Here is a 16,281-nt window from a genome sequence, read left to right on the forward strand (position 1 = left end):
AGAACCAAGGCTAACCCGACATACTCACTGGCAACTAGGTACTTCTGGTCATTACATGTGACAGCAGGCAAAGGCTAGACCACAGCCTTAAGTGTTGCTCAAGGAAGAAAACAAAGTAGATGGGGTCACCCAACTTGTCTGAGGTCCCACAAGCACAGAGTTGCAGTGTGGAGAATTAGGACTGGATGGAAAAGTGCTTCTATACTTCAGTATCACACTGGGAGAAAGCAATGATGTGTGACGAGGGAAAGAATGTGATGTAGAGGCTTCAGAGGTGGGTTTTACGGCTGCCTTTCTTTCTCATGAACGCTGGAATCCTGGGGTGATCCTTTAATCTTCCTGGAGTCCAGTTCCCTCATTTGTGAAACAAAGAATCTTAATACATGATGGCATCCCTCACAGGATTGTTTTCTTGTGACAAATGCAACAGCTGTTAAAGTACTTAACAAAGCTACAAATTCTGAAGCAACTCAAGTTGTCATTCTGAAAGTTCATAACCAGGTTTCCATTGGAAAATCATTATATTAAAACTCATCCAATAATTTAATATGCCATTCATTGAATGAAAAGTATCATCCTAGTGAATGAATGCTTGTTTAGCTTTTTCTACTTTAAGCAAATAACATTATAAATTTCAAGTTAAATTTATTTCGGATATATTTATTTCCTCAAAATAAGACAAAAGATGAATATTCTTAGGAAATTTTCAATGTTAATTTGCTCAATAAAAATGTGTTGGATTTCTAGTACATGCAAAGCTGTACTACAGATACTGAAGGGAAATAAATAGATGGATATATTCCCCTTCAAGGAATTTACACAGAGTATTATGCCTTAAGTAATCCTATTTCCATATCCTGGATGAAGCTGAAAAAGGATTACAAATTGGGACTATGTTTCTTTTTTTTTTTTTTTAAGATTTTATTTATTTATTCATGAGAGACATGGAGAGAGAGGCAGAGACTTAGGCAGAGGGAGAAGCAGACTCCATGCAGGGAGCCCGACGTGGGACTGAATCCCAGGACCGTAGTATCACACCCTGAGCCGAAGGCAGATGCTCAACCACTGAGCCACCCAGGTGTCCCAGGACTATGTTTCTACTGCAATGCTTATTTATGAATATTTTTAATGAAAGATTACATATTTATCATAACATGTCTCTTTTCTAAGACAGATTAACAAGTTTTTAAGTGTTTGCTATATATTTCAGCACAAATACTTGATAGTAAGTATGATAAAAGATGCCCATATAAATCAAGGAAGAAAAATGCCGTATGATTTCACTCATTTGTGGAATTTAAGAAACAAAACAAATGAGCATAGGAAAAAGTAGAAAGAGAGAGACAAAATAGGAAATCGACTCTTAACTCTAGAGAACACACTGAGGGTCACCAGAGGGGAGGTAGGAGGGGGATGGATGAAATGGGTGATAGGGGTTAAGTTAAGGAGGACACTTATGATGAGCACTGGATATTGTATGGAAGTGCTGTATCACTACATTGTACACCTGAAACTAATACTACCCTGTATGTTAACTAAGCGGAATTTAAATGAACACTTAAAAAAATAAGAGTTAATACCTATTCTTCTCAAACTATAAAGAAAATTAAAATTGCCATATTAGGACAGCCAGAAAATCAAGAAGCATATGATCCATAATAAAATACCCTTTCACCTTATTTTTAAAAACTTAAAAGTGGCACACTAAAAGATACCCAGAAGATTTCATAGCCAATAGGAAAAGCCATTGTGTAAATAACAATTCAAATGATTCTTAAGTAACTAAGTTTAAATGAGAATTTCATGATGCCAGGGATAGTACTGTAACAATTCATACAACAGCATATAGTCAGTGAATAATTGAATTAAAGTCAGTACTACTTTACAACTTAGTTTGGTCATCTAAAAATTCAGAGTTGGATTAGATTTCCAGAAATCCATGTTTTAGAGCTCTAAAATTAGATGGCAAATTTAAAGCACTTTCATTACAACTTATTATTTTGAAAAATAGGTCTACACTTTTGGTTTCTGCTCAGTTATGGAAATTGACTATGAGAACATCGATCCCACTATTGCAGTAAGGAAAAAGATAAACTGTCAATTAACAACTTTTCTTGAACCTATCAAAAAATCAAGGTGGGAAGGCAACCAAAAACCTAAAATCTGGGGATAAACAGCAACCTATAAATAGAAAAAGGACCCAAGCATTTAAGAAGACTCAGCTAGGGAAATCTGGGTGGCTCAGTGGTTGGGGCTGCCTTCGGCTCAGGGCATGATCCCTAAAGTGAACAAATTCTTTAAAAGATACAAAAACTCACAAAATGGTAAAGAAGGGAAAATCCTTTTCCTACCTCATTTAGATTGTACCTGTTAATAACTCTGAAGCCAGACTTCAAAGCCACATGACTTCAGATAAGTACCTTCTTCTCTCAATGCCTCTGTTTATCATATACAATGGAGCATATGATTGTACTTACTAAAGAGGGCTGTCCAAAAAATTAAATAACTAGGATGTGTAAGTGCATCTGTGGATGTATTTAGGTATGTGACAAATGCATAAAGAAAAGCTAGGGAATAATACTGTAAAAATTCAAGGTAGTGTTTATCTAAAAGGGATTTGGGGAATAGAAGAACAGGATTTTTAAGGAACGTATCTGGAGGTGCAAACCAACAGTCTTGGTAATGATATATCCTGACTTGTAGGTTCTAGAATGTTTGTTTTATTGTATGTCTAACCTGCATATATCTTATATACATTTATATATATATATATATATAGATATAGATATAGATATAGATATAAAATGCTTCATTCCATAAAAAATAGTAAGGTAGAATAAAATATACTAGCATCTCATTAAAAATAAGAGTGTAGTTACAGGATAAAATTTAACATGTGCGTTTATGTGTTTATAGATGTTCAGAAAAGTGGGAAAGTCCACACACCAGAACGAGTTAACTCATCAGAATGAAGGAAGGCTGGCATAAGAGGTACAGGTCTTTTTGCAAAAAAACTGACTATGTTTTTAAATAAAAAATATTGAAAGAGGGGTGCTGGGTGGCTCAGTCAGTTAAGCGTCCAACTCTTGATTTTAGCTCAGGTCATGATCTCAAGGTCACGAGATTGAGCCATGCATTGGGCTACACACAAGCATGGAGCCTGCTTGGGATTCTCTCTCTCCTTCTCCCTCTGCCCCTCCCCTGCTCATGTATGGTCTCTCTCTCTCACTCTTAAAAAATAGAAATTGAAAGAGAAACTGGGGGCTGAGAGAGAAAAGGAAAATAGGGAGAGGGAAGGAGAGAGAGACCAAATCTAAGATTGGTCTCCTATATTTTACAATCCATCTAAGCAATCTGAATATTTCTCTCCACGGAAATGTGCAAGTAATTACATAATTACATTTCTTTTGTTCGATTTCTGGGAAACTATCTTTGGGATACTCATAAAAAGATAACTAAGCACAGTGCAGTTTAACCTAAAGTCTAAAGAGATTCTCCATTTTTCAAGCTTAGGAAAATTAGACAACATTTCCAGTTCAAATGATAACTAATGAGCTTTAAAACTGATGGACAAGTGAATTATGATGCAATCATATACTGCAAACTAAAATATGATCATGACGTCAGAATACCAGAAATTCCTAAGAATAGTTTTCATAAATAAAAAAACACTGCATTAATATTTTATCCTTACATGAAAATAACTACATTTTTGTAGTTATTACGTATAATTCATATTAGAACATTATTTTTTTTTAAAGATTTTATTTATTTATTTTTTAATTTTTTTTAAATTTATTTATGATAGTCACAGAAAGAGAGAGAGAGAGAGGCAGAGACATAGGCAGAGGGAGAAGCAGGCTCCATGCACCGGGAGCCCGATGTGGGATTCGATCCCGGGTCTCCAGGATCACGCCCTGGGCCAAAGGCAGGCGCCAAACCGCTGCGCCACCCAGGGATCACAAAAGATTTTATTTATTTATTCATGAGAGACACACACACAGAGAAAGGCAGAGACACAGGCAGAGGGAGAAGCAGGCTCCATGCACCGGGAGCCCGATGTGGGATTCGATCCCGGGTCTCCAGGATCACACCCCGGGCTGAAGGTGGCGCTGAACTGCTGAGCCACCAGGGCTGCCCAGAACATTAATTAATTTTGTAGTTATTCCATGTAATTCATATTGGAACATCTATTTTCCAATATGAAAGTGAGTAAAATAAATTATTGCTCCTAGTTGAAGGATTCAAAATTCAATCATATGCTATCCTTTGTAATATAAACTACAAGACTGGCATGGCCTCTTGGAGAAGAAAATGTTTAGACTGCAATCCCCAAATCAAAGGAGCAACAAATTACAATAGAACAATACTTAAATTCTTCTGTTTCTGAGCTAACAGAGTTGTAACATCAAACTTAAACTATATTTAGCATACAGATGTGTGCTACATTATGTGCTACTATTACAGAGCAGTAAAAATAAAATCCAATATATTTTCACTACTGGATGCTTTTATACCTGGCCCATTTCATGGATTTATATTAAGTGCCCAATCTCTTAGGATTTCTGCCATTGATCTCTGCTAATTCCCTCTGCCTGCATCACTACAGTCAGGCAGATATATTAGATTTGATCTTTGAATTTCTGTCAAAGCCTAGCACAATGGGACCCACCAGGCAGTCATTCATTAGGGGCTGAGTAATTCACTCTAAAGGACCACACCTAAAGAGAGGGTACCTCTTCAAACCTTGAGCTACTTTAGAATCCACATAAATATTATAGTAATATACAGGTGAGATCATTCAAATGTATAAAAATATGAATTAGCAAATTACAAAATAAATACTTCCAAGGAATGTTTCCTCAGCAAGGGCTGGTATGAATATACTGCTTTCCCTCAACTCACATAACAAAATAAACCTGTAGGTTTTTGCCCATAGGCACTGTCTCAAAATACCAATAGGGTTTTAAAAAAAAAAAAGAAAAAACAGAAAGGAAGAAAATGTGGTAAACAGAGCAATAAAGAAAACTTCCTCAGAAGGTATGCAAAAATAATTAGGTGTTTCACTAAACAGATCTTTAGGATGAAAATTCATTAAGCTGGATATTTATCAAGGCTGAAAACAAGAACAGCTAACATAATTTAATATTTTTTAAACCATGCTGCAAAAACAAATCAGCTTTTAGCAAATGAAAAATTAGAATAAAAGTAAGATATGCATTTCAAGAAAACAAAAGCAGCTGAGTAAAGAAAATGTTGATCAGTCATATCAACAGTAATCTCCACGTGGAAAAAAGTACCTTTGTGAGAATAAGATCTTGTTTCCTCAAAAATTTTTCGAAAACTGTAAGGCAATATCATTCAGATGGGTTTCGAGTTTACTTTCTCATCTGGATGAATACCTGAATACTAAATTCCTTCTTTTGTAAACACAGCACCAATAATATATTAGTACACAATTGTTGTCACTCCATGCAGCGTATCTAAAAGCATGTTTTTAATACTAAAATACTGTGTTAAATTTAGTCTTTTTTTAATGGAAATATTATTTAAGTTAATTCAAGTATAATCCACATTGGTATGGATTTTAGTCAGAGAGAAATATAAGACCAAAAAGTGTAAATCTCTACTAGGAAAGTCTCAAGTTGTCCCTATATGGGGCTGCAGAAAAACAAATAAAACCGTATTTGTAAATTTGCAGCTCAAAAGGCTTGTTAGTATTTTTAACAAAAACCAGAACTATATCAGCTTCTTCATAGCCACTTGATTAACTCTTAAGGTAACCCCAAATGACTTTATGAACTTAAAAAGTCACATTTTTGTCGAATATAGCTGCCTAGAGAATTTTCCAAACATTTAAGTCATCTAATGTGTCTCTCAGATTAAGATATGTGAAGAATGGTTACACTAGGCACACACCGTGAGACCCTCAATCCAAAGGGAAATTACAAGAAAAATACATGAGGAAACAGAAATAGATGAGATACGAATATTCTTATTCTGAGTATATTTTAGTATATTAATGTAATTATGATAATTGAAACAAAAGCCTACCTGAAATAATTCTTCCTTTTGGCCCATGCCATTGGAATGATGGATCAATCATTTCCGAATTCCGCAGCCGTGGGGTTACACATAACACGTGCGGACTCTTTTGATGGAGCATAACATATACTTTCACTGAAAATACAATATTAAAATGTTCCAATAATATTTTGTACTCTTTCATGCTCTATAATGCCTTAATTTGGTAGTCTGGGCTGCATGTTTTCATAACTTTTCTTTGGGGGATATTGCAATTACTTGATAAAAACTAAATTTCTAAAAAAAAAAAAACTAAATTTCTTTGCATTCCATGTAATAACACTCAAAAATATACACATGTATTTTATTTGAGCATGTGTATGTCTCAATCTGAAAATAATGCACTAGTTTTTTATGAAGAGCTCACCATACTAACTTATTTTATCCCCAGAATATGACTTTAATTACAAATTATTAAGACAATTAATGAATTAAGACTTGGTTTTTGCAATGATACCAAACATGAAAGGAACCAATAAATTTGTTTAAATTAGAGGAATAGATTATTCATATTGATGTGACCCAAAGTACTCAATTTAAAAATTATGTGTGTAAAAACTCAATAAATTACGCTATGGTTTTATTTATTAAGCATTTTTCCCACTTTAAGATTTAAAGGTTTTGATCACTAACCATGTAAAAATAGTATCTTTAGGATACAAAAGGAATGCAGTAACAATTCAATTATCCTGAATTTGCTAAGTAAGCTGTTAGAAAAGTTCCAGTAATTCCTCAGTAATTGCATGCTGACTCTTCACTGATTCATCAAATACAGAAATTTTGTGATTCAATAAAATAAAATTGTACTTGAGAATTGAAATTCCTAACTTTAAATAGAGACTGTATCTCTCATGTTTTACCATATATTCAGATGTTCACTGAATGTAGTTTTTTTTTTCTTTAAATTCAATCTGCCAACAATAGTATAACACCCAGTGCTCATCACATCACATCACAAATGTAGGTTTTAGATAGATACTACTCCGTAGGTTAAGAAAGTTACCCTGTATTCTTGGTTATTTGTTTTTATCATTAATTGCTGTTGAATTTTAACAATTCTTTCTATACTGAATGAAATGATTGTTTTTTGCTTCTTGAATATTTTATTTTATTTTTTTTTATTTATTTTTTTTTTTTTGTAATCAATGATTTTTTTATCTTTGAAAATGGAAGCAAGTGTTTTGACAGAATACTATGGCCGCTCTATAAGAGCCGATCTAGGAGTAATTCACTGGTTTTCCTCTGGGATAGCACGGCTTTAAAAAGAAAGAAAAGAAAGAAAGACAAAACAGGAAGGATAATCCACAAACTTCAGGCGCTGACTTTGAGCCTGGCTGGGCACCCGTTCATTAAATAAGTCATAAGCTACGCACTAAGATCAGGATAATTTCTCCTTGCCCTCCGTCTTCTCTTTGAACCACATTCCCTATGGTGTTCCACCACCAACAATTTTGTTTACTTAATTTGATATCAGAATCTTAAAACATTTCTGAATCCTTAAAATGAAGCTTCTTGAATATTTTAATGGAATGATTGATAATACTATTGCTTTCCTGGAATAATTCTAACTGATCATGCTCTTTTATTCAAATACTGCTGGATTCAGTGGTGCCTGATGGATAAGCGTCAACTCTTGGGTTTCAGCTCCGGTCATGATCTCATGGGTCATGAGATCAAGTGCCATACCAGGCTCCTGTTCAGCAGGGAGTTGGCCTGAGATTCTCTTCCTCTGCTCCTCCTACCTTATGCGCATACCTCTCTCTCTCTCTCAAATAAATCAATAAACAAATAATAAAAAATACTGTTGGATTCAATTTGTAAATATTATTCCTGGGATACTCGTACCTACATTCAGAAATACAACTGTGTATAATTTTTATACTATCTTTTGTTCTTTTCCAATTTTATTACTAAAGTTACAATTTAATAATGCTTAAGGAAGGTGTCCAAAGTTATAATAGCCACATAATATTGACTGGGCAGATCTTCCTCTGTAAATTTCTTTGAAAGAATATGGAAAGAGTTTTTTGTCCTTAGAAAACTATTTAGCCTGGTTCGTTCATTCATTCTTTATTTATTTGTAATAGAAAAAAATATGAAAACAAATTTTTGATTACCAATCAAGAGGATGTAATTGATTATTAGTCTTCTAAGTAACTTAAGTCTGTTTTATAAGTTTATCAGCATAAAATCATTCAAAATACCACGTTATAAAATATAAAAATCAGCATATCTTTACTTGGAACATTTTTTTTTGTACTTTCATTACTCTCCTGAAAACATTTATCAAAAGCTCATCTACTAACTGTTCCAAAGACAGAGTTTAGTTCCATTCAACTTATTGTTGTTCTCTGGTCTCTTTCATTAATTCCTCCTTTTATTTCTTCCCTACTTGCCTCAGCTAAATTCCACTTCTTTTTTCTAACTTCTTAGATACATGCTTATTGTATACAGTTGTCACTCCTCAGCATGACTTACTGGCTCTTCTGGGCATGATCTTTTACATCTCTCTCATTACACTTCTTTTCATATCACTTGCTCCAACCATGCCAAACTACTCAGCCCTCCCTAAAGCAGCACATTGAACCACTCCTCTGTGCTTTTACTCAGGTAAGTATCCAAATGCCTCCTCATCTGTAGAAAATCAGCACAGGTATAACGTTCCTGCTTCGTCTGTGACAAAACAAATAACTCATGCCATGCCTATGTCCTTCCCTCTAGTCTCTACTAACCTCTTTAAATCAAAGAAGATATAAGTGAACTGCGAAGTTTCCTAACACAACATCAACATACACAAGTAAATAGCACCTCATTCATCAATAATGTATTAAGCCATGTAATAAAAAAAGAAGATAACATTTAGAGAACAATAAACAGAAGTTAATTGATAATCAAACAAGGCCACTGGGGGAATATCCTCAGACTCCAGCAAAAGATGTACAGCTAGACCAGAATGCCATAATCACGGGACTGTACACTTATGATTAATTTTAAAGATGCCAATTTATCTTCATGTTGATATAATTAATATTGACAGAAGCAAACTCCCAGAACAGTCTTTTTTTTTTGTAGTTCATGTTTATTTTTTATTGAAGTATACTTGATAATGTCACATTAGTTCCAGGGGTACAACACAGTGATTCGACCACTCTCTACATTACACTGTGCTGAGCACAAGTGTAGCTCCCATATTTCACCAGACAATGCTCTTACAATACTGATGACTACATCCCCGCCGCTGTACCTTTTATCCCCGTGACTAACTCATTCCCTAACTGGAGACCTGTATCTTCCCCTCCCCTTCACCCTTATGCTCATTCCCCTTTATCCCTCCCCTATGGAACCCATCAGTTTGTTCTCTGTATTTATTATGGATCTATTTTATAATTTAGGTTTAAAGGCTGTAGTGTTAAAAGCTATGATAAAAGTTGTGTTATCCACGAAAATGGCTAGATAAGGAACTAAAAATTATCTCCCTCATAAAGGTAATGCAAAAACTGACAGAAATTGTCAAGATCAACATTTTCAGAACTCTGGAAATTAAAGATTTACAGCAACCTGTGAAAAACTTATTCAAGAAAAACAACTGACTCTTCGCATGATGGGGTGATTTATGCCTCTCCCCAAGTATGTAGTTTGAGCCCTAATCCTCGTACCTCAGAATGTGACCATAATTTTGACACAGAATCTTTACAAAAGTAATTAACTTAAGATGGGCTCATTATGGTGAGCCCAAATCCAATATGACTGGTGCCTTATGAAAAGGGAAAATCTGGACACACATACAAATACAGAGGGTACATGACGTGAAGAGACCTTAAACGGAGCTGACCACCCACGAGCCAAGGAAGAAGAACTGGAACAGACCCTTCCCTCACAGCCCTCAAACAGAACCAACCCTGCCTCCATGTGAACTTCTGGCCTCATAATTGGGAGACAATACATTTTGTTTAATCTACCCAGTCTGCGGTAATTTGTTAGGAGGGCCTCATGGGCTGGCAGCATCGTAAATTTCCCCATTCCCATCACCCCCCAGCTCTGCCCTTCTGCCCTCGCTCTGACAACCACCACGCCAATCACTGTAAGAACCAGCAGCCTGGCAGCTACTAAAGGGGCAAACAGGGTTGGAGGGACTTCAAGGCCTCCTTCCCAAAGAACTGTCTTTATTTGACTTCTTTGGCAGTTTCCTGGAAGACACTACTCACAAGCCTGTCTTCATTTATCTAACTCAAAGCACAGCCACTGTACAAACCTTTTCCCAAAAAGTATTTTTTCAAAAATAACTAGATGCTTTCATTTAACTTTGAAATGCCTGATGCAGTGGGTAACAGCTGGCTAACCAAAAAGCTAGAGAGGAAAAGCTGGGAATGACATGTCCACAGGGGCTCTGAAAAGTTCTAACATATTTCTGGGAAAATAGAAGGCCACATGCATGCACTGAGCATGCTCCGTCAAGACTGAGACTTAAGTTTGTACCTTCAGCTGAAACCAGTGCTCTGCACAACAGACAGTAAAGAACAGAGTTATCGACCGCTTAGCTAAATGTTTAGGGTGTGTGACAACAAGCATGCAAACACCCTCAGCAGAGAACAGATTAATGAGCTCCAGGTGTCAATAAAATCTCCATCCAATAATCAGCCTATGCTAACTGAGAAGAGACTTCAGTGGCTACACATAAGTATAACTTAAGTAGTTCAGAAAAGTTGTTAAACTTACCAACAATAACAATAAACACCAAAAACATTTATACCTTATTTCCAGAATTCCTATATTAAATTATTTAAAAAGTCCAGTTTTCAACCAAAATATGAAACATGCAAAAAAAAAAAAAAAAACCAAAAAAACAAAACCCAAGTATTATCATAGGTAGGGGAAAAATGAAAGCAACCAAAAGAAACTGCCCCTGAGGAAGCCCAAATTTAGGATTTACTGAACAAACGTTTTAAATCAGTTGTTTTAAATATGATCAAACAACACCTAAAGTACCAAAAAAAAAGTGTGAAAATGATCTCTCTCAAAAAAAAATCAATAAAGAGACAGAAGTTACATATATATATATTATATAAAAAAAAGAACCCAAAGGAAATTCTGGATTAAAAAGTACAATAAAAATTTGAAAACCCCACTATAAGAAACAAAAACAGATCTAAAGAGGCAGAAAAAAAGAATCGGCAAACCTCAAGATATATCAATTTGTGATTATTCAGTCAAAGAGGAAAAAAATATACAGATAAATGAACAATACCCAGAGACCTGTAGGTAACCATCAAGCACAGCAGTGTATACATAATACAAATTCCATGGAATGGTGGAGAATATAAAGGCACAAATAATACTTGAAGAACTAATGGCAAAACTTCCACAAACTGATGAAAGGCATGAATCTACATATCAAAGAAGCTCAATGAACTCAAACTAGGATAAATTCAGAGATCCATATCTAGACACATAATAGTCATTGTTAAAGTCTAAAAAGATGACTCTTGAAAGTGACAAGAAAAGCAACTTGTTGCATACACATGATCTTCAAATTAGTGGCTTATTTCTCATCAGAAACCATAAATAAAAAACAAAGTCTGAATAGACCTAAGCAAGCGAAGTGACTAAATTAGTAATTACAAATCTTCCTATTAAAAAAAGCCCAGCACCAGGTGAATTCACTGATGAATTTCACCAAAGAAGTCAAGTCAAATCAACAACACCTCACAAGCTCTTAAAAAAAATCAGAAGAGGAAGAAACATGTCCTAACTTGTTCTATGAAGCCACTATTACCCTAAAACCAAAATCAGACAAAGACAACACAAGAAAACACAGAAAAATTTCCCTTATGAATACAGATGTAAAAATCCTCAGGATAGTAGCAGCCAATCCTGCAGCATGAAAAAGAATTATCCATCATAATCAACCAGGATTTATCCCAGGAATGCATGACTTATTCAAAATACCAAAATCAATCAATGTAACACTGAATTATATCAATAGAACACAGGACAGAAAACACTGGATCATCTATGTATGCTGAAAAAGGATTTGACAAAATCCAAAAACTTTTCACAATAAAAGCACTCAACCAACTAGGAACAGAAGGAACATTCTCAATTTCAAAAAGCATCTACAAAAAACTCAGAGCTAAGGTCATATTCAATAGCAAAAGACCGAAACCGTTCCTTCTCTCTAACTAACATCAGGAGTAAGATAAGGATATCTGTTCTCATCAGCACTGAACTGCAGGTTCTGGCTGGAGCAACTGGCAAAAAAAAAAAAAAAAAAAGCCAATAAATGATTCAGCAAGGTGACAGGATACAACAACCACATGAAAAATTCAACTGTATTTCTACGGAACAGCAATGAGCAATTAAAAACCTAAATAAAACTGTTCCATTTACAACAGCATCAAAAAGAATAAAATACTTAGGAATAAATCTAACAAAAGTGGTGCAAGACTTGTACACTGAAAGCTCTAAAACACCACTAAGGGAAATTAAAGATCTAAGTAGATGGAAAGATACTCCAAGTCCATGAATTGGAAAAGCTAATAGGGTTACGTTGGTTGTACTCCCAAAATTGATTGACACTTCAATGCAATCCTTACTAAAATCCTAATGGGATTTTCTACAGAAATGGACAATCTGATTCTAGCATTAATATGGATTTACAAGAAACCCAGCATGGCCAAAACAATCTTGAAAAAGACTGAATTTGAAGGACCCTGACTTAATGATTTCTAAACTTACTGTAGAGCAAAAGAACTCAAGACAGTGTCATACTGTCATAAGGACAGACCTAGAGATCAATGAAATAGAATTTAGAGTCCAGAATAAAAACCCATACATCTAATGTTTTTCAACAAGGCATCAAGACAAGTGAACAGAAAAAGAAAGTCTTTTGACTTTTCTTTGTGTGACACACACATATGTATATAAACACACACACACACACACCCTACATCTTCTTTATCTATTCATCCATCAATGGACAAATTTGGGCTGTTTACAAATGAAGAAAGGAAAAAAAATAAGGGAGGCAAACCAAGAAAGAGACCCTTGACTATAGAAAACAAAGAGATAGTTACCAGAGGGGTGGTAGGAGGAGGGGTAGAGAGATAGGTGAAGGGGATTAAGAGCACCCTTATCGTGTGTGATGAGCACTAAGTAACGTACCGGATGGTTGAATCACTATATTGTATACCTGAGACTAATATAACACTTCATGTTAACTATGTTGGAATCAAAATTTAAAAATCAAAAAAAAATTTAAGTGAAAACATAATCCACAGAATTGAAGAAAAATTTTGTAAATCAAACGAGGGTTTAGTGACCAGAATGTTTAAAAAAAAAAAAAAGTCCAACTCAATACTTTTTTTGGAAAAAAAACCCACTGAATTAAAAAATGGGTAAAAGATCTGAATAGAAATTTCTGCACAGAAGATACTCAAATGTCTGTTAAACACATGAAAAAATCTTAATCATCATTAGACATTATGGAAATGCAAATCAAAACCACATGACAATCCACCTCACACACACTAGATGACTATAATCAAAAAGATAAAAAACAGAAAATGTTGTTGGCAAGGATGATGTGAAATTTGAATCCTCATCCATTGCTGGTGTGAAAGTAAAATATTAAAGGCTCTTTAAAAAAAGTTTGACAGTTCCTCAAAATGTTAAACATAGAGCTACCCGACGTTCTAGGTATATATATTCACGAGAAATAAGTTAGAATTGAGTTCACACAGAAGCTTCTTCAGGAATGTTGGCAACGGCATTGTTGGTAATAGCCAAAAAGTGGAAACTACCCAAATATCCACCAATTGATGGATACACAAAAAGTGGTATATCCATACAATGGAATATTATTCAGCCCTGAAACAGAACGATGTGCTGATACATCCTATGACATGATAAACCCCCGAAACACTGTAAGTGAAAGAAGCCACATGCAAAGCACCACATCACATATGATTCCACCTATATAAAATGTCCGGAACAGGAAAATTAATAGTGATAGAAAAATCAGTGGTTTCCAGCCTTGGAGGGTGACTGCTTACAGGGTACAGCCTTCCTTGCTGGAGCTGTCAAAGTGCTATGGTAATACATGGTGATTGCTGCAAAACCCGTTGCCAGTATGCTAAAAACCACTGGAATGTGCACTTCAAGGAGGAATTTTAAGCATGTAAATTGACTTCAGTAAAAAAAAATAAAATAAACTTTTAGTGCCTCTCATGTGTGTCCTGGAAAAGCTCATGAATCCAAAACCTTTACGACATACAGATCTCATCTGCAAAGACTCTCAGCATATTCAAACTGCGTAAGTTCAATATTATGGCTAATAATCACAAGTGGAGGAATAAAACTACACGGAAAAACCTCTAATACATCTCCATCCCAGGAGACCAGGATGTCTGGGGAACGTCAGCCTTTGGGACGGGGCTGATAAATCTAAACAAATGTTAACTACTTTCTTAAAATGACTGAAGGTCTATTTATTCATACCTGGAAAACTGGATGATCCCACAATTTTCACCGTTTCTTGGGTCAAGCGAAAACCTCTTGGAAATCGAATGAAATATCCGACTATGAAAAACAAGAAGGCAAGATCAGCAACGTGCCTGGTCAGAAGCTGGGGCACCGCAGCGGTGGGTGTGGCAGTCCCCGCGGCCGGGTCACCGGGGAAGGCGCGGCCTCCTCCGCCTACTCCCCCGAGATTCACCTCTTCCTGCTTCCCCGCTATCGCCCGCCTCCAGGGTCTCCACAACCACCTGCAATACCCATTTTCAAATGCCCACCTGGGGACCCGCACCTGGGGACCCGCACCTGGGGACCCGCACCTGGCGACTCACTCAGGTCACCAGGGCCTCCCCCTCCAGCCCCCTCACCCCGTGGCCCCGCCCCTCCAGCTGCTCTAACCACGTGGCCCCGCCCCTCCAGCGGCTCTAACCCCGTGGCCCCGCCCCTCTAGCTCCCTCACCTCGTGGCCCCACCCCTCCAGTTGCTCTAACCCTGTGTCCCTGCCCCTCCAGCTGCTCTAACCCCGTGGCCCCGCCCCTCCAGCACCCTCATCCCGTGACCCGGCCCCTCCAGCGGCTCTAACCCCGTGTCCCTGCCCCTCCAGCTGCTCTAACCCCGTGGCCCCGCCCCTCCAGTCCCTCACCCCGTGGCCCCGCCCCTCCAGCCCCCCTCACCCCGTGGCCCCGCCCCTCCAGCGGCTCTAACCCCGTGGCCCCGCCCCTCGAGCCCCCTCACCCCGTGGCCCCGCCCCTCCAGCTGCTCTAACCCCGTGGCCCCGCCCCTCCAGCCCCCTCACCCCGTGAAGCCCGCGGCCTGCCCTGGTCCCGTCTCCAGCCCCTCCCTCCGGGCACGTGCTGTGCCCCGGCCTACGGGTCCCTCGAGCGCCGGCAGGGTCTCCCACTGCGTCAGCAGTCCGCGGGGCCCGGGCCCGCCGTGACCCCCCTTGACCAGCACGCACCCTGCGCGTGGCACAGACCGCGTAGGGCTCGGGTACGATACGCGCTCACGTTCGTGGGGCCAGTGCTGCCGGGCACGCGGACTAGCAGCGGCAGCAGCAGCAGCGCAAAGCACAGCACCGGCCCCAACAGCGCGGAACACGGGGCGGCGAGTGTCCTCGGGGCCGGGAGGCCGCTGCCTGCCCTAGGAAGGTCCCCGTAGGCTCTCGGATCCCCGGGGTTGGGGGGGGGGGCTCAGCGGTGCGGCACCCGCTGGGGCGCAGGGCGTGACCCCGGGGTCAGGAGCCCGAGTCCCGCACGGGGCTCCGCGGGGCGCCTGCGTCTCCATCCGTGCATCCACACGAGTCTTACAGGCACGCGCGGCTCCAGCATCTCGCGCTCCCCGCAAGCGGGGGCCTCGGCGCGCTCAGTCCCCGCCGGCCCGGCCGCCCTCCCGCAGGCCGTGAGCCCCCGGAGCCCCCCCTCCCGCGCGTCCACGCGGACCGCGTGCTCCGAGGTCAGCTGCGGCTCCGGGCCTCGGAGGAGCGGACGGACGGAGGGACGGGGGCCCCGCACGGTCCCCGGCGCCTCCGCGGCTGGGCGGCGCCGACGCCTCACCTGGGGGGGACGCCCGCGCCACGAAGGCGGACAGCACGAGGCCGACCGCGGCCCAGCTGAGCGCGCAGCCCGCGCCCCGGGCCCGCCGCCAGCCCCGCCGCCGCCGCCGCCGGCCGGGGGCCGAGGCCTCCAT

General features: G+C 39.1%; 1 protein-coding gene across 1 annotated transcript in view; it reads right to left on the reverse strand.

Annotated features, from left to right (window-relative positions):
• ZPBP (zona pellucida binding protein) overlaps positions 1-16,281 on the reverse strand; it is an 87,829-nt gene extending 71,548 nt beyond the window's left edge. Inside the window, exons 1-5 of the mRNA XM_055300780.1 lie at positions 16,149-16,281; positions 15,903-16,066; positions 15,392-15,735; positions 14,581-14,846; positions 6,055-6,180 (exon numbers count right to left, since the gene is read on the reverse strand). Coding sequence (XP_055156755.1) covers positions 6,055-6,180; positions 14,581-14,846; positions 15,392-15,735; positions 15,903-16,066; positions 16,149-16,281 — 1,033 coding nt within the window. The remainder of the gene's footprint in view (positions 1-6,054; positions 6,181-14,580; positions 14,847-15,391; positions 15,736-15,902; positions 16,067-16,148) is intronic.

This window comes from Nyctereutes procyonoides, unplaced genomic scaffold (genome assembly GCF_905146905.1).
Source record: "Nyctereutes procyonoides isolate TBG_1078 unplaced genomic scaffold, NYPRO_anot_genome, whole genome shotgun sequence".
In the NCBI taxonomy this organism is placed as follows: domain Eukaryota; kingdom Metazoa; phylum Chordata; class Mammalia; order Carnivora; family Canidae; genus Nyctereutes; species Nyctereutes procyonoides.